The sequence below is a fragment of the Leptomonas pyrrhocoris genome (genome assembly GCF_001293395.1).
Source record: "Leptomonas pyrrhocoris isolate H10 chromosome Unknown, whole genome shotgun sequence".
Classification (NCBI taxonomy): Eukaryota; Euglenozoa; class Kinetoplastea; order Trypanosomatida; family Trypanosomatidae; genus Leptomonas; species Leptomonas pyrrhocoris.
The window spans coordinates 97,879-113,752 of NW_015438394.1; the positions used below are offsets into that span (position 1 = coordinate 97,879).

General features: G+C 50.1%; 8 protein-coding genes across 16 annotated transcripts; 3 read left to right on the forward strand and 5 right to left on the reverse strand.

Moving 5' to 3' along the window:
- Nucleotides 1-336: 336 nt before the first annotated feature.
- On the reverse strand, nucleotides 337-1,521 carry ABB37_09994 (hypothetical protein; the record flags this gene model as incomplete). 4 transcript variants are annotated; one of them, XM_015809688.1, is made up of 1 exon in its annotated part: nucleotides 337-1,521. In XM_015809688.1, exon 1 carries the CDS (start codon nucleotides 1,303-1,305, stop codon nucleotides 337-339), a length of 969 nt encoding a protein of 322 aa, XP_015651728.1. In that variant the 5' UTR covers nucleotides 1,306-1,521. The 4 variants fall into 4 exon arrangements, with proteins under 4 accessions (XP_015651728.1, XP_015651727.1, XP_015651726.1 ...); XM_015809687.1 differs by having other exon boundaries at nucleotides 337-1,504; XM_015809686.1 differs by having other exon boundaries at nucleotides 337-1,430.
- Nucleotides 1,522-1,864: 343 nt separating this feature from the next.
- ABB37_09995 (putative 60S ribosomal protein L13a) lies at nucleotides 1,865-2,574 on the reverse strand (the record flags this gene model as incomplete). Of its 2 annotated transcripts, none has more annotated exons than XM_015809690.1 (1): nucleotides 1,865-2,574. In XM_015809690.1, exon 1 carries the CDS (start codon nucleotides 2,531-2,533, stop codon nucleotides 1,865-1,867), a length of 669 nt encoding a protein of 222 aa, XP_015651730.1. In that variant the 5' UTR covers nucleotides 2,534-2,574. The 2 variants fall into 2 exon arrangements, with proteins under 2 accessions (XP_015651730.1, XP_015651729.1); XM_015809689.1 differs by having other exon boundaries at nucleotides 1,865-2,548.
- Nucleotides 2,575-3,148: 574 nt separating this feature from the next.
- Nucleotides 3,149-4,889, reverse strand: ABB37_09996 (hypothetical protein; the record flags this gene model as incomplete). Of its 2 annotated transcripts, none has more annotated exons than XM_015809692.1 (1): nucleotides 3,149-4,889. In XM_015809692.1, exon 1 carries the CDS (start codon nucleotides 4,709-4,711, stop codon nucleotides 3,149-3,151), a length of 1,563 nt encoding a protein of 520 aa, XP_015651732.1. In that variant the 5' UTR covers nucleotides 4,712-4,889. The 2 variants fall into 2 exon arrangements, with proteins under 2 accessions (XP_015651732.1, XP_015651731.1); XM_015809691.1 differs by having other exon boundaries at nucleotides 3,149-4,874.
- Nucleotides 4,890-5,297: 408 nt separating this feature from the next.
- ABB37_09997 (putative protein phosphatase 1 catalitic subunit) lies at nucleotides 5,298-6,488 on the reverse strand (the record flags this gene model as incomplete). 2 transcript variants are annotated; one of them, XM_015809694.1, is made up of 1 exon in its annotated part: nucleotides 5,298-6,488. In XM_015809694.1, exon 1 carries the CDS (start codon nucleotides 6,417-6,419, stop codon nucleotides 5,298-5,300), a length of 1,122 nt encoding a protein of 373 aa, XP_015651734.1. In that variant the 5' UTR covers nucleotides 6,420-6,488. The 2 variants fall into 2 exon arrangements, with proteins under 2 accessions (XP_015651734.1, XP_015651733.1); XM_015809693.1 differs by having other exon boundaries at nucleotides 5,298-6,485.
- Nucleotides 6,489-6,900: 412 nt separating this feature from the next.
- ABB37_09998 (hypothetical protein) lies at nucleotides 6,901-7,611 on the reverse strand (the record flags this gene model as incomplete). Its single annotated transcript, XM_015809695.1, has 1 exon — nucleotides 6,901-7,611. Exon 1 carries the CDS (start codon nucleotides 7,543-7,545, stop codon nucleotides 6,901-6,903), a length of 645 nt encoding a protein of 214 aa, XP_015651735.1. The 5' UTR covers nucleotides 7,546-7,611.
- A 1,276-nt stretch (nucleotides 7,612-8,887) lies between these two features.
- Nucleotides 8,888-9,990, forward strand: ABB37_09999 (hypothetical protein; the record flags this gene model as incomplete). Of its 2 annotated transcripts, none has more annotated exons than XM_015809696.1 (1): nucleotides 8,888-9,990. In XM_015809696.1, exon 1 carries the CDS (start codon nucleotides 8,956-8,958, stop codon nucleotides 9,988-9,990), a length of 1,035 nt encoding a protein of 344 aa, XP_015651736.1. In that variant the 5' UTR covers nucleotides 8,888-8,955. The 2 variants fall into 2 exon arrangements, with proteins under 2 accessions (XP_015651736.1, XP_015651737.1); XM_015809697.1 differs by having other exon boundaries at nucleotides 8,936-9,990.
- A 618-nt stretch (nucleotides 9,991-10,608) lies between these two features.
- Nucleotides 10,609-12,445, forward strand: ABB37_10000 (putative lysyl-tRNA synthetase; the record flags this gene model as incomplete). 2 transcript variants are annotated; one of them, XM_015809698.1, is made up of 1 exon in its annotated part: nucleotides 10,609-12,445. In XM_015809698.1, exon 1 carries the CDS (start codon nucleotides 10,682-10,684, stop codon nucleotides 12,443-12,445), a length of 1,764 nt encoding a protein of 587 aa, XP_015651738.1. In that variant the 5' UTR covers nucleotides 10,609-10,681. The 2 variants fall into 2 exon arrangements, with proteins under 2 accessions (XP_015651738.1, XP_015651739.1); XM_015809699.1 differs by having other exon boundaries at nucleotides 10,634-12,445.
- Nucleotides 12,446-13,138: 693 nt separating this feature from the next.
- On the forward strand, nucleotides 13,139-14,406 carry ABB37_10001 (putative nonspecific lipid-transfer protein putativesterol carrier protein; the record flags this gene model as incomplete). Its single annotated transcript, XM_015809700.1, has 1 exon — nucleotides 13,139-14,406. Exon 1 carries the CDS (start codon nucleotides 13,462-13,464, stop codon nucleotides 14,404-14,406), a length of 945 nt encoding a protein of 314 aa, XP_015651740.1. The 5' UTR covers nucleotides 13,139-13,461.
- Between the last annotated feature and the right edge of the window lie 1,468 nt (nucleotides 14,407-15,874).

Genomic DNA, 15,874 nt, shown 5'->3' on the forward strand with positions numbered 1-15,874 from the left:
CCAGCCGCGACGAAAGCCCGGACGTTGTGGTGATCAATGGAAAGAAGTCAGCAACACGGCAGCACACAGGATATGAATAAAACAGAGAACCACAAGACTCACTTGACACGCCAAATATATACATATATATCCATGTCGAGCACGAACAGCAACGTGCGGCAAAGCAAAGGAGAGACAACACGGATGTGGACCGCGGCTCACTCGCTGAATGCGGCGGGCTCGTGAAGGAAATCAGCGCAGCCGACAAAGTGCTCACGATAGGTGGAAACATCAACCAGGTTTTTTTTCCACAAAAGCACAAACAAAAACGGCGACAAAGCTCGCAGTTTCGCAGAACTAATGAACAATGCCGTCCACCTGCAGCTCCGTCTCAAGACGCTCGATCGAGTAGGTCGGGAACACACTCAGAATAAACGACTCCACACATTTGGCAGCCATGTAGCCAACTTTGCGCGGTGTCGATACGGGGTCCGTCTGCCCTTCTGGCTTGAAAAGGCGTCCCAGAAAGGATGGGGCAGACACCGTGCCTGTCTCGTGGCCAATCCTAAAGTTGTGCACAACGGCACGCAAAACCGAAAAGACGGCGAAGATGCCGAGGAGAACGAGCAGGATGCGCCCATCTCCATCCGACTGTGAGTACACCAGATACCCCAGCAGCGAGAATTGAAGCAAGCGGATGATGTTCTCGCTTATCTGCTGCAGGGCCCAGCTTGCCGCCGTACCCACGGCGGCACCGATACGACCCATCACATCCGGCTGCGTTGGTGGGGAAGGGGTCCGGCCCACGCCTACTGGGCTGCCGTCTGCTGCTGCTGTTGCTGCCGCATGGCCGTTCACATCACCCACGTCGTGAAGGCGTCTGCGCAGCCCGCCGTGACGCTCCTGCGCCAGCGCCGTCAAATCCTCGCAGAGCTCCGCGGCGAGTCGGCGACGACGCTCTCGCTCCGCCTCGCCGTGCAGCTGCTCGAGTTCGTGCGGGTGGTAAACGGGATCGCCGCTGCGGCTCTGCTGTGCCAAGTCGGACCTCCGCGAGGCCACGTAAAACTGGCGGAACTCCTCGTACGTCAGCGCCCGCTGCGACGGCGGCGGCGGCGGTGCTGCGTCCGTCGCCGCCGCCTCGTTGGTAGAGGAGGAGGAGGAGGAGGAGGAGGAAGAAGAAGAGAGAGAAGACGGTGCAGCAACGCGGGAGTCTGCAGCGAGGGCGGGGGCAGACACAGACTCCTCTTCGTGCTTTCCTTCCTCGCGGGCCGGAGTCCGCGCAGCCTCGTCTGACGAGACAGCGGCAGAGGGCGGTGGGGAGGGCATGAACAGAACAGGAAGGAAGCGAGTTTACGTAACGTTGCGGTGGCCGCGCCTCCTAATGAGAGAAGGTGTGTTTCCTTTGTTGCTTTCTTCGTTTGTGGACTACTTGGGGAACGCCTGGTGACTGCTGGGAGTGAAGGCCACGAATCGTTGAAGGGCGTTGAACGAAGAGATGAGAAGACGAGAGACAGAGAACAGGCACTCGAGGAGCGGAAGTTCTTAAAATGGGTGAAGATCATCTTTCAGATTTGTGAAGCTGGCGGGGAAGAACAGCGGATTTCCAGCATTTAGGAAAGAAAAGACTCAGGAGAAGACACACGCGCGTCGCATGAAATGCTGAGAAGACTGGATGACACACACACACACACCCTAGGCTGGGGGTGTGCTCCGCTCCTCTTTGAGGCGTCTGATTAACATTGACAGAGAAAGGGAATGAGCGCAGCTGCGGTATTTCCGTAGTGTTTTCCTCTCCTCTTTTTCTTTTATCATGTATTGTGATCCTTTACAAAATCAGTGAAATGAAAGAAACCATCATTGGGGAAAAGGTGTTACAACGCCCACTTCACGCGTAGCCGAACTTCTTCAGGACCTCCACGTTGTGCTTCGGCATCTTCGTGAGAGCCGCCTTGCGAGCATCCTTCCACGCGTCGCGCAGCTTCGCCTGCTTGTTGTGGTAGCGCGTGGACTTCTCCACGCGCGCCTTCTCCAGCTTGGCGACGACATCGCTGTACTTCCAGCCGACATGCTTGCACATGTTGCCGAGGACGGTGTAGGGACGCTCAGCGCGGTAGCACGCATGGCGCTGCGCACGCGGGATGATGACGCGGCCGCCGGTGCGGACCACGTTGGCCGGCACGCCCTCGTACGCCACCAGCGAGTTGAGGGCCTTCATGCCGCGCTTCGTGTAGCGGGGCAGCATGCTGCGCACGGTACGCACGAAGACGTCAGAAGGGGCGCGGTGGTGGAAGGGACCCTTGGTGGGGTTCGTCAGCTTGCGCTTGCGCAGGTACTGCAGGTACTTGATCTTGTTGCGGATCTCCGTACCGGCAATGTTGAGCTGCTCACACCGCACCACGGTGATCTTGCGGCCCAGCAGCAGTTGCTTGGCGACCACGGCGGCGGCGCGACCGAGCACGTGATCTTTCAGGTCGATCACGACAATCTCGGGACGGTGCTTCTTGATGCCCTTGCGCTGAGCGCGGGAGGCATTCTTGCGGCTAGGGACGGCCATTTTTGTTTTTTCTTCTTCAGTCGTAAAACAGCGAAAACACCTACGCACGTGTATTTTAAAAAGCAGAGAGCAGTTTTGAAGATGGAGAGGGCATCAAGGGACATTTGAAATGAGGAATTGTGCATGGAAAGAAAGACTTGCGTACTTCTCCTTTACAGCTGCCGCGGGATGCGCACCACGCATTCGCTGTGCTTAGCGGACCGTTGTTTCTTGACTGCCGGTACTTGCTATCTCAACTCCGAACGGAAACGTCGCCCTTCAAGCTGTTAAAAGTAACAAAAATAATAGTGTCCTTACGATCACGCAGACAATTTCGTTCTACAACCCGATGCAAAACAGCAATGTAGGGAGAAATGGACGAAGTGCAGCATGCTCTTCTTTTGATAATGCACCTTTGGTGCCCTTGGAGAGTCGGAAAAGCAATGTGTCTCAAGATGAACCGATAGCATTCACGCAGAGACAGGTTGCTGTGAAGGTTCGATGAAACTCGCCGTAAATAATAAACATCGACACAAATCTGCATCAAACAAAAAAGGAGGAAAAACCCGATATCCAAATTGCCAACCTGTTGTGCGTCGGAGCGCTCAAACGTTGTTGTTTCGCTTCTCTTATGGGTTACTCGTCGTCGGAGTTCAGCGTAAGGGCACCCTGTAAGTTGAGATTGGCGTCTTCATCTTCTTCGTACTCCCCGTTAGCCTTGAGAACACCGAGGTAGCCGAATCCGAAGCCGCACAGGGGAGTTTCAGAGAAGGACGGCGGCGTTGACGCCAGCAGTTCCTCTGGCAACTCAACTTGATGAAAAAGTGGGATATCAGAGGCCGCCAAGGTCTTTGCCGCAGCGGCTCGATTCGCTTTCTGCTCGTTGGCTCGCAGCACTCGCATTCGCCGCCGAAGTCGCTGCTGCCGCCGGGACCCCGTACTACGCGCGCGAGGCCCGCTGGCTCCTGTGTTGTTCTGTCGCGGAGATACCTGTCGCTTGCGAGAAGCGATAATCCGTTGCATGCGCTCTTTGTCGGCCGGCGCGCTGCTTGGCGGCGCGCTTATCGATTTTCGCTGAGGCCGCCTTGGCGGCTCAGCTTTCCCAAGTCGCCCTGGTGATGTGGCAGCAACCTCTGGCTTCCGATCATCAACGGGTTGCTCCCAACCACTCAGCCCGCCACCTAAGCTATCCGCTGCGCTCCGCGCGCCATTGCCTAGCAATCGTCTATTGCCACTCTCATGGCCTCCGGATTGAGGACACATCTCACCAGAAAATGCACGGCCCGAATAGCCTTCCTCGGCAGCAGAGCCGACATCGTCTTCTACAAGGCGAATGTAATCGCACTTCAGACTTGATCGGTCAGACTCTCTTCTCACCGAAACTGTGTTGAGTGGTGGCGCAGAATCAGGGAGTGGAGATGAAGCTAAAGGTTGAAGACGAGATGGATGCCCGGAAGGTCTTCCGCGTGCAGGCGACGGCGATGGCGAGAGAGGCGCGGAGCGCGTAGAAGACTGCGCAATAACGAATGAGTCTGCTGCCGGTGCACTGTTTGCCGCTTCGAGAGCCGGAAGGGAAGTCGGACTCTCAGCAAGCGGGCCGGCTGACTTCCAGATCGGCGGTGCATATGCCGGTACGGCAAACAGGGCCATGTTTTCCGGTGTCACGTCAATGCACACCTGCTCATCACTGCTTGTATACATACAACACACTTTTCCCGTTCCCGCAACCGTGATCGCGTCAATACACTTGCAGGACGGAAGGGAGAAAACAGAATGCACGATTCCGGCTACGTGGAAAACCACCTGCACCCACTTGCTGCGCGGAATGATGAGGGGGAGATATGCCGTGGTGAATTCGTCTGCGATATCGTCGCACTTTGCCGTTTTTAGATGTGTTCCTATTACCAATTTTGTCCTACGAGGGCTGCTATGCGATACTACAATCTCGAGTGCAAAGTGGCTCAAAACATCTAAGCATATTTGTGCAACCAGCAAGGAGTCGTGCAGCTGTAAAGACGACAGGGGACGGTCCTCGCGTGGAAGGCGAACGCTTGTCTCGGTGATTGCCCCTTTAAGGATAAGCACAGGTTTTTGAAGATGTCTATCCACATTGAATGAGCAGCCCCGTGGGTTGGACACTTTTGCGGTTGTGAGAAGCTTACTGCTAGCTTCCATCACCAGCTGAAGACTTGAAGTCATTGACAGCGGAAGATATATATTTTTTTATTGTGTGACTAGTGACTCTACTCCACCTGCACCTGTTTTACTTATCCCACAACCATAAGAATTGAAGTGATTCAATCCAGGCTCTGCCTGTGCATTGACCTTCGAAAAAAAGAAAAAGAAGAAGCCAATTATTTTCTTTCAAATAAACGGCTCAACGTAAGGCGAGCGACGGGGAAAAAAAAAGGGGAGAGAGAGAGGAGGAAACAAGGAATACAAGAGGGCTTACTGTTGTTGCTGTTTTCTTTCGTTATTATTTATCATCCAATTGACGCACAAAACGAAACTTTTTTCGCCTCACGATCAGAGCGATCGAACAAAGAAAAAAGTCATGACCAATTACAAAGGTAATGAAGGATCTGAATGCGCAAAACACGCCCTATTGCCAGCAAAACATTTTAAGAGATTATAATTAGTAGCAACCGCGCGTTGACACACTCTCAACGTTATCTCGCTTGCCATATCCAAGTTAGCGCTAATACACGCAAGCAGTTTTAAACATTTTATTCTATGATTGGTGCGCACCTCATGCACTCTGGTCTATCGAATTTCTATTCAATTATTAATCATGGTGCAGTGGGTTAGGAACAGGATCTCGAAAGAGCAGTATGTCGCGCTGCTGCACGAAATCTGGTGGCTCCAGCGTGATGATGCTACAGATACCATTTTCATCTACACACAAAACACCACCACGATTGCCAAACTCGTTGCAGTAGTTTGTGGCAGAAAAAACCGTGAGCAGATGGCGTTTCTTGTGGTCAGGGAAAAACTGAAAACCTTCCTCTACCACTTGGTGAGCACGACACACTAAATCAATGTCATTCTCTAGCAAAAATTGCTCCAGCGCTCTCTCAGAGAAAACAGCGGAAATGCGCCGCGAGCTTGGTGCCCAGTCGACACCATTAGGAAGGTCTGCCTCAGGATCCGCCCATAACAAATCACAAATGATGCCTGAATGAGGGACGTTACACGGTCGCGTGTCGGGAATGTCCTTTACAAAGCGCAATTCAGCGGAGAGGCCGCCGTGCATGCAAAAGATAGATCCGTTAACAAGTGCTGCGACGGGAAGTATCCGAAAAAGGTCCGTGAACATTTTGAAGAGCTTGACACCGTAGCGTCGCTTGCACTCGTCGTAAAAGCCGTACAGTAACATAATCTGCTCGTCCTCATGGTTTCCCCGGAGCATCCACAAGTGTTCAGGAGAAATGATTTTGAGTGCTAAGAGTGTCACAACAACCTCAACTGAGCGCGCCCCGCGATCAACGTAGTCGCCCAAAAACAAGAAGTTGTACATTTTTTCGTTTGGTGAAATTTCCTGGTCAGTGCGCTGCCTTTTGCTATCGGAACCGAAGACTTTTCCTCCGAGAGGTGGACAGCGTTTGAATATATTGATCAGGTCGTAATACTGCCCATGCAAGTCGCCGCACACGTATACGGGGGAGTCAATTTCGACAAAAATGGGTTCGCTGGCAATGAGGGCGCGAGCCTTGACTAAAATTTGAACAATTAAGGCCTCAGGAATACGCTGTTCCGCAGAAGAATTGCTCGTGTAGTGCTCCGGTAACAGTTCCAAAAGTCGGTATAAGACGTCGTTTTCGCTTTCAACAGATAGTGTATCCGTGGGCAACGTACTCAATGTGCACGTGGAGAGTTCCACAGTAATTCTCGCCCGTTTGTGCGGCATCTTGCTGTGAAATTGTGTGAAGCAACCCACGAGGTTGCCTTGTTTAGCTTATGATTTCCTTAGATCTGCTGGTTGACGACAAAGAGAAAGCATGTAAACACATAGGTAATAGGAGACATGAAGAGGGCAGAATTGTTCTTCTCCAATGCAACTAAATCAAGACTAGCTGCCGACGTAATCGAAAAGAGGAAATAAGGACCAGTTATTCGCGAAACATTTTCCTATGTTTCTCCCTTCTTTTCTCTTTTAAGAATGAGCATAAGGATGCCTTTACAAAAAAAAAAAAACAGTGACGCTATCGAAACGTCAGTGGTAGTATAAATTTTTCTTTTCTAGAGCCATTACCGCATCGCAAACAGCAGCTCATTTGGCGTTCTTATCTTTTTTAACTGGTTTGCATCCAAAATACGCAAAAAAGTGTTACAAAGGTTACGTTGTCGGATACATGTTAAACCATTTGCAGATTTGATCGCTTCGCACTTTAGCTCTCGTCATCCCCTCCAATTACAGGTGCATAGATAAGCGTCGGGACTTCGTCCTCACCTTCGTCATCCTTCGGGTGCTGCTTTTCGGAAGAATGCGATCGCTTTCTCGTCTGGACAGGTCGTTCACCTTCCATTAATTTAAACGAACCAGGAGTCCACGACGTCAAAGCAGCTGGTGGTGCAACCGACATTACGAAGCTCTCTGGGCTTTGCAAAAGAAACCCATTAAAAACAATCTCACGTACTCCAGCGCCGGTTCCTCTTTGGACAAGGATCAGACGAACGTGATCGTTTGTCTTCAGTTTGAATCGAGCTGCCACTGCGCATTGGGTTGCGTCTGTGATGGTGATTGGAACCGGTGGTCCTTCGGGCTCATCGTTGAAGTCTAAGCGTTGCAGCATTAAGTAAATTTTGCGTGACGCTGCTCCTGAGGCAGTTTTAAACATTACGCTGTTCACCTCTAGTGATGAGACAGTGGCCAATAGTGGGATCCGCAGCTGCGCAAAATGCGTCGCTGCGGTTGATTCAACGATGGACTCGACATCCAGGGAAAAAAGAAAAGGAATGTCGTCCAAAGCGTTCCCATCGTCCAGCGTCGAGAACAGAGATTTATGAAGCGGCAGCTCCGCCTTTTCGAGCATTTTGAAACTATCAAACGTTGCAGCTGTTAAGTTTGCGCCAGGACTCGTAGTACACGCAGTTTCCACTTTATTTATTAGAGGGGTAACACAAAAGAGAGAAGAAGGAAGTTCAGGTTAAGAATTTCAACTGGGAAAGAGGACGAGGCACAACTTACGAAGCAAAACGCATCTTGATTTGAATAGCCTGGTGATCAAAGCACAACCTTCACGTTTGGAAGCTGGGACAGCACGGACACCTGCCCAATTTATCGCTAGGGAGCGAGGAAAAAGAAGACACACAAAAACAGAGAACGCAACTTATTATTGTGGCGCAACTCAGCGTTGCCGTTCGCAAACGTATACTAAATTCAATTTCGTTTCCGTTGCTTCCAATACATGGCAATTCGCACAACATGCAACAAATAATACTAATAATCAACGGCTTCAAATGCAAAGCTCGTCAAGTTGAAAGTATCTCCGAGAAACAGACGGACGAGAGAGATTGGTTTCTGTTTTTCTCCTCCATGAAGATCGGAAACTTACAGATATCAAAAGCAACAACACTCTGGTGTTTTTGCAAATAGGTAACTTTGCGAAGTGCCACCGAAACCGGTGATTCTAGTTGCAATAGCCGCTTCATCCATTTCTCACCACTTGTCCTTCTCTCATTGAGACAAGGAACTTTCACAAAGTACATGGGGTACAACGAAAGGTGCACAGAAAACCGTTCCATTTTGGTGTCACGTTCCTTTCTTCTGTGACCGCTTTGTCTTTCTTTCTCTCCCCCCCCCCCTTTCCTGAAACGTGCATTTCCGTTCTGCAAATTTCAACACCGCCGTTCTTTTTTTAGACTTCTTTTGCCCTCTTGCTACCGGCCAGAACCTACGTACTTTGGTACTCCGTTAGTTTAACAGGTCCAACGTTCAATGCTTTCTTTACTGAAAGCTCGTTTCAGGAGTGCTTCCCATGTCATTACGGAACCAGAAACAAAGAAAACGAAATCCTCTAATCCTACAACTTCGACACAAATGTCTTGCTTCGATCTGTTGTCAAAGAGAAAAGATTTTCTTGCCGTTTGGAACGAATGTTGTCTCCTTCGAAACGGCGGGTGAAAAGGCTTCAAGGCTTTGCGGCGCAGCCAACGAAGAAAGAACGAGCCCTCGGCAGAAGTTCAGCTTTATGTTCGTTACACTGCCGTCCTTCAAAGCAGCTGCCTTTCTTTTTTCTTCTCCTGCATTTGCATCCAGATTGAGCTTTGCTCTCAACAACCGTTTCCGTTTCGTTTTCGACCTCGGTTTCTCTTTTCCTTCACAATTTTACTCACTTTATGAGCTTCTTGTTTTGAATTGTAACGGCTGACCAAAGCTCTTTCTCTTTCTCTCTCTCTCACTCCCTGTGCTTACTTAAAAAAAGGCACCTACATTTGTCTCAATGATGAGCTCTGCGTCCGCATACGGGCTGGACTTGCAAGCCAGGTCGTTATGTCCACTGTACCATTCTTCCCTAAATTCACAGGAATGCCACCGCTTTCTCATTGGTACTGCAAGCGCATCTACTGAAAACAAAATACACCTTCTCGAGTATCAAGACGACACTAAATCGCTCGAGTGCGCCACGGTGTGGTCGCATAATGAGCCCATTTCAGGTTTATGGTGCTCTCCGTCGCTGGCGTCCGAAGGTCTCCTGGCGGTTTCAGGGGTCCAAAAGTTGGAAATTCTCCGTCTTTCTGAGGACCTGGTGAATGAACCCAAATGTGTTCTGGCATTGAAAAAAACTTACAACCGTGTCTTGTGGGACCTTGATGGACTACAAAATGAGTTCAAAGCAGTCCAGCAAAGCGTGATTAGTACAATCTCTCTCGACTCATCGAAGCTAGGAAACGAGGTCGTTAACTTTACAGCAAAAAACGGACACATACGCTGCGCTGCCTTGGCTCCTTATGACCCTACGCTGTGCCTTCTCTCGTGCGACAAAGACGGCTTGCAGCTGGTTGACTTCCGAACGAAGAAGTCGTCGTCGTTTTCGAACATTAAAAATTGTCACGGTTTTGGCTACACAACTGCTCTGGATTTCGACCGCGCCAAACCTGGTCAATTCATGTCTGCTGGCACAGACGGCTATGTCTATGTGCACGATATCCGTTATAACACCTCGTGCTCAGTTGCTACCATCCGTGCTCTGAAGGCACACGAACATACAATTCACGGGTGCTTGTTTAACCCTTTCCACGATGAGTTGGTGCTGTCGTGCAGTTCTGATGAAACTCTCAAGCTTTGGGATATGGAGCAAGACGGCGAAGCCAAATGCCTCCGCCACCTGGCAGACTATGGTGACAGTGTGGTAGCCCTTTGCTGGAGCAGCACTAGTCCCTGGGTTTTTGCAGGTTTATCCTACAACGGAAAACTACTGGTCGACACTGTACCAAATGAAAAGAAGATGAGCATTCTTCTTGACGAGAGAAAATAAACCGACAGTTCTGGCTCTTTTATGTTGTGCTCATTTTTCATGGTTGCCTTGTGCTGCTCTCTTTCGTCGGAGAGGTGACGAGTATTTAACAGAAGGACTAAGTTACGCTGGAGTAAAAACGGTTCTTCCACGCTCCTGCTTTTTATCGTCTTTTTTTCTCTCGAGAGCGATAGCACACCTTTCTGACCTACCTTAAATCTTGGGGTCTATCGATATACGAACTTGGCAACAAAAGACTATTTCCTCAGAAATATATCATCAAAATATGTGCCTAGCGAAAACTCGCTTTATAGGCAGTCCGCAAAAGCATTTCGCCTTTCGAAGATTCTTGCTTTTAAAAGACATTTATGCACTCACTCCTAAACGTGAAACGCATACTGTATTACGAACATAGTTTCAGTAAATTTGAATATCCGCTGCTTTTTTTAGAGTAAAAGTTCGGGTTTATATCTAGTATCTCTTTTCATTTCGTTGTTGTTGAAGTCGTGCTTTAATGTTGCCATAAGCCCCTCAAACCATGAGAAAAGGAAACGATTTGGGTTTTATTCCATGAGAACTTTCTTGCCTTGTCTCCAGTGTCTTTTAACTTCCTACTTAAAAAAAAAAAACGGTTTCACAAGCAATTGTATTTGCACCACACTCTAGTATTCAACGTTAGTTTTAAAGAAAATAATAAACCTCACCGGTACCCATGTCCTCCACTGAAGATCTCCGCAAGGAAATCGAGGCTATGGCTTCGCAGATCGCGGAAACCAAAAAGACGCAAGGCGCTGACAGCGATGCATACAAGAATTTGGTGAAGAGGATGGCAGAACTCCGCAGCCAGCTCCCTCAGGACTCAAAGAAGGCGAAGAAGGAAAAGGTAGCTGAACCGACCTACTTTGAGTCTCGTCTCGCGATGGTGACAGAGATGGGTCTGCTTGGTGCCGCGTACCCGCACAAGTTCAACCGCCAGTACAAGCTTCCGGAGTTCCGTGCGAAGTATGAGCCTCTGCTGAAGGAGCCTGGAGAGTGCATCGCCGAGGTTGTAACGATCGCCGGCCGCATCATCAACAAGCGTAGCTCGGGCTCGAAGCTGCACTTCATCACGCTGCAGGGCGACCAAGAAACGGTCCAGGTCATTTCCGCTGTCACTGACTATAAGGATCCTGCGAAGTTTGCCGACATTCACTCGAAGCTCAAGCGCGGTGACATTATCGGTGTCGTCGGCAAGCCTTCTCTCTCCAAAAGCAAGGAGTTCTCCCTGAACGCAAGTGAGATCACACTGCTCTCTACTTGCTTCCACATGCTTCCCGACGACTACTTCGGCCTCTCGTCCTTCGAGCAGCGCTTTCGACAGCGCTACCTCGATTTCATCGTCAATCGCGACAACATTAACACCTTCCTCGCGCGCTCCAAGATCATCAAGTACATCCGCAAGTTTTTCGACGAGCGTGACTTTGTCGAAGTGGAGACGCCGACGCTCAACCAGATCGCCGGCGGCGCTACTGCTCGTCCGTTCGTTACTCACCACAACGACCTCAACCAAACGATGTTCCTGCGTATTGCGCCGGAGCTGTACTTGAAGGAACTGATCGTTGGTGGTATGGACCGCGTCTACGAAATCGGCAAGCAGTTCCGTAACGAGGGCATCGATCTGACGCACAACCCTGAATTCACCACCTGTGAGGCGTACTGGGCCTACATGGATTACAACGACTGGATGAGCGCGACTGAGGACCTCCTCTATGGCATCGCGATGGAGCTCCATGGCTCGCCGATTGTGAAGTACGCGCCGAAGGACTCTGAGGGCAATCCGCTTCCGGAGGTTACGTTCAACTTCAACAAGCCGTTCAAGCGCCTGCGTATTATTCCGGAGCTAGAGAAGCGTTTGAAGGTTTCGCTCGCCAACGTCGATTTTGACTGCGACGCTGGCGTTCAGTTCTTGATGGACTTGTGCAAGAAGCACAAGGCAGAATGCCCTCCACCGTACACTGCGCCGCGACTGCTCGATGCGCTCGTTGCCGAGTTCCTCGAACCGGAGTGCCACGATCCGTGCTTTATCTGCGATCACCCCCGCGTCATGTCGCCTCTCGCTAAGTGGCACCGCGATGATGTCCGCCTGACGGAGCGTTTCGAGCTCTTCGTTAACAAGAAGGAGCTTGTCAACGCGTACACGGAGCTGAACAATCCTATCGTGCAGCGCGCAGAGTTCGTGAAACAGATGGCCAACCGTGACAAAGGCGACGACGAGTCCATGGAGATTGATGAGGGCTTCATTCGTGCGCTGGAGCACGCTCTTCCGCCCACGGGAGGATGGGGACTCGGTATTGACCGTCTGACAATGTTCATGACGAGCCAGGCCAACATCAAGGAGGTACTGCTGTTCCCAGCCATGAAGCCGGAGGGAAAGAGTGCTATTAGCTACCCACCTGGCACGATGCTCAACGGACAGGGTGTTCCTCGCCTGCACTAATAATGGAAAAAGGCTCCGACATGTTTGTCATTATCGAATGCAATAGAAAGCTGAAACGGTGGACAGACTTAAATGAAACCTATTTCTTCTTTCTACCTTTTAAGGTTACAGTGATTTAAATTGAGCAGCACTGGCGCAGAGGAAACAGGAAAGATTTAAAATATGTGTTTCACTAATCCTGTCGGGCATGACAGAAAGCGCTATCTTGTTGTTGGTGGGTTTTTCTTCTTTCTTCTAATTAATTCTATTTCTACTCACTATATAATGCACGAAACTGAAAACGAAGAGCAACTTATCAAAGTGGATACATTCCGCAAATAATGGCAGCTTTGCTGTGTTGAATGTATGTTTTTTGAGTGACTGAATTGAGATTCCGCTCTCATTTCTTTTTTCTTCGTTTTTCTGTCACCATTGAGGTCAGGTGAATTGCCCACATATAGGATAAGTTCATTTTTGATGAAATTTTCTGTTTCCTCATGGTGTTGCTTCTTTGGATCAGCAGAAGTGGAAAAAAGCGCGTCTTCTCGCCTTTCCCCACATCCTTTTGCGTTTCTTTGTCTTCAGCGTCTCCCTCTTTACTATACCATATTGTTTTTTTGCTCTCCACTTTTCTTTTCTTTACATTTGTCCACCGCATTGTCGGCTGGCAACAAAACGAAAATTCTGAAACTGTGTTGTCTTTTTGGTGTGGATAGCTGCCAACGACAAAATTATTAACCTATTATACTCGAATGCTTGGGTGCCAGAGGTATTTTCTTTTTTTCTCACAATTTACACGCCATCTTTGTGCGGTTTGGTAATTGGTTGGCGTGTGCGTCAAGAAATAGAGTTCTTTTTTTTTTCGGTTTATCCTGCAGTTCATATGCAGCGAATTCAACTTGTTGGGGGTGGGTAGGACTGCCATCGGTGCCTTGAATCGTGATAGCACGGATCTTGCACGCGAGGCGCTGCAGCTCGCCTTCAGCGATGCACATATTGCCGCGAAAGACGTAGGCGCACTCATCGCGGCACCGTCCATGTCTTCTGGCCACTTCATGCAGTCACATTACCTCGCCACCACATTCCAGCTTACTGCTGCGAACCCCAAAATGGTGCTCAAAACGGTCGACACCGGCGGTGCCAGTCCGATCAGCGCCATCGGTGCCGCCATGGATCTCTTCCATCGCATGCCGCGGCTGCAGACCGCCGTCGTCGTTGCGAGCGACGCGGTGCACAGCCTCCCCAGCAACGAATTTGCAAGACGGTCCAATGATAGCATTCCCTCGCCTCACCTTGCTGAACCGCACATCCCCAATGGCTACGACTTTTATGCGCAGTGGCAGATGAAGCGCTACGGTTTGAAACGCGAGCAGCTGGCAATGGTCCCTGTCATTATGAGCTCCATGTCAGCGCGACACCCCGATGCCATGTGCAAGAAGCGCTACACCTTGGAGAAGGTTCTACAGGCTCGCCAGATTGCGCCAGTGACCAATTTGCCAGAGTGCGCGTGGCGTGCGGATGGCGCGGTGGCACTCGTTCTTGCACGTGACGACTACTGCAAAGCCCACATGGCCGCTTCGCCGTCCGAGACGAACAAGCCCTACGTTCTCAGTGTTGGCGAGGCGTCTGGTCCGCTGTACCCGCCTGCCAACATGGATGACATCACGCCCGAGACGTTCTCGTGTCACCGAGCGATGAATCTTGCTTACGAAGCGGCGGGGGGACTCACCGCTGCTGACATCGACTTCTTTGGTCTTTACGACTGCCTCCCTATATGCTTCATTCGCGCGCTGGAAGGGTGTGGCCTTTGCAAGGAGGGCGAGGGCGGCCAGCTGGTCGAGCAGGTGTATCGACGTGCGCTCCAGGACGGAGGCGATGTGGACCCCAACCATTTCCCTGTCAACACTCATGGCGGGCTCATGTGTTTTGGTGCGCCGTGGGAAGTGCCGGCAATGTACAACGTGGCGGAAGCGGTGGCCTAGCTGAGTGGCCAGGCAGGTGAGCGACAAGTGACCCCAACCCCTAAGCGTGCTCTTGTGTACGGCAACGGCGGTGTGTTCTCTGCTTCCGCCGTGGCCATCTTAAGCACGGAGGCGCCGTGATTCTGTTTCTTTGCTGCCTTTGATGGCAGCGCAGGTGTGAACTCATTACATGTAAAAGAAAACACATTTTTTACTAATGCATTCTAAAGCCTTTCTCAGCGTTTGTTTGAACAGGCTTTATATTGTTTATTTTGCTATTGTTTTGCGATCGTTCTCTTTCTCTTCCGCAACTTGTTCCGGCTGGAAACCCGTGTCTCGTGAGCATCCTGGTGTATTGTGCATCCTTTTGGAATGCCTTTCACCCCTAAAAACGATCTCTCCTTCTAGTTGGTTTGGTCCAGGTGACAGGAAAAACAGTCTAATCATGCACGATTAAAATGTGAAGGATCTGTGTGACACATACTACAACCGCGCAGGAAACGATAAACATGAAAGAAGAGGGCATATGAAGTTGTTTTCCCTTTTTACTGCTATTGTTCTTGTTTTCGTTCTTGCCCACCATGAAGATGAGCTCTCCGTTATTCTTCGCACAGAAAAGCTCGTTGGTGAATGCCGTCTGACCGCGTCTTTCGCGCGTGCTTCCTCATTTCTGCTCCTCTTCCATGTCCTCCGTTCTCTTCCGCGCTCTCTTGAAATAGTTAGAGTCGTTGCGTAAGTAGACATATATATCACTATTGTTATTATTTTCTAGGAGGCGCATTTAGTGGAGTTTTCAGTAAAACACAAGAAAGCAAAGCAAAAAGAAAACTCCTGTCGGGGTCGCCACATTTGATAGTGTCACAAGACGCACACCCGCAAACATAGTCTTCACGACTTCAACCGCGCAGTGGCGCTTTCCCTTTTCCGTTCTCGGCAACACTGCGCAGCGCAGCACTTCACTTGACACTCTTCTTTTATCTTTATGTAAATTCCTCGTTGTCCGCGCCGTATTCGACATCAGAACGCGCACGGCTTTTGTTCTTCTCTTCCAAGCGGTTCTGATTGAGTTTCGTACTCTGAAGAAAGAGCGTGTCACTTATTTAGTTTGCTGATATTTTGGTTGTGGTTGGCGTGATGTTTGTTCTCTTTTCTTGATTCGTTGTTTTGGTTAATGCTTTTGTGCCGCGAAATGCGCAGATGAAGTTTTATGTGTAGAGCCCAAGTCCATGTCGCACGTTTGTACAACACTGGTTGTTTCAGGATGCACTTTCGCGGTGTGTTCCAATTGTAGCACGCGAAACAACACCTCTGCCATCCTGTCGGGAATGCACCGACACGTGCTCGAGATCACTTGTGACTGCTCTTCTTACTTCTTCTCTTGCTTCTCTTTTGATCCTCACGATCTCTTCTCGTATGTATCGTGATTCTGAAGCATTCGCCCTTCCCGCCAAAAGCATTCCGCAGCCGTCAAAGTTTTAAAAGCCCACCC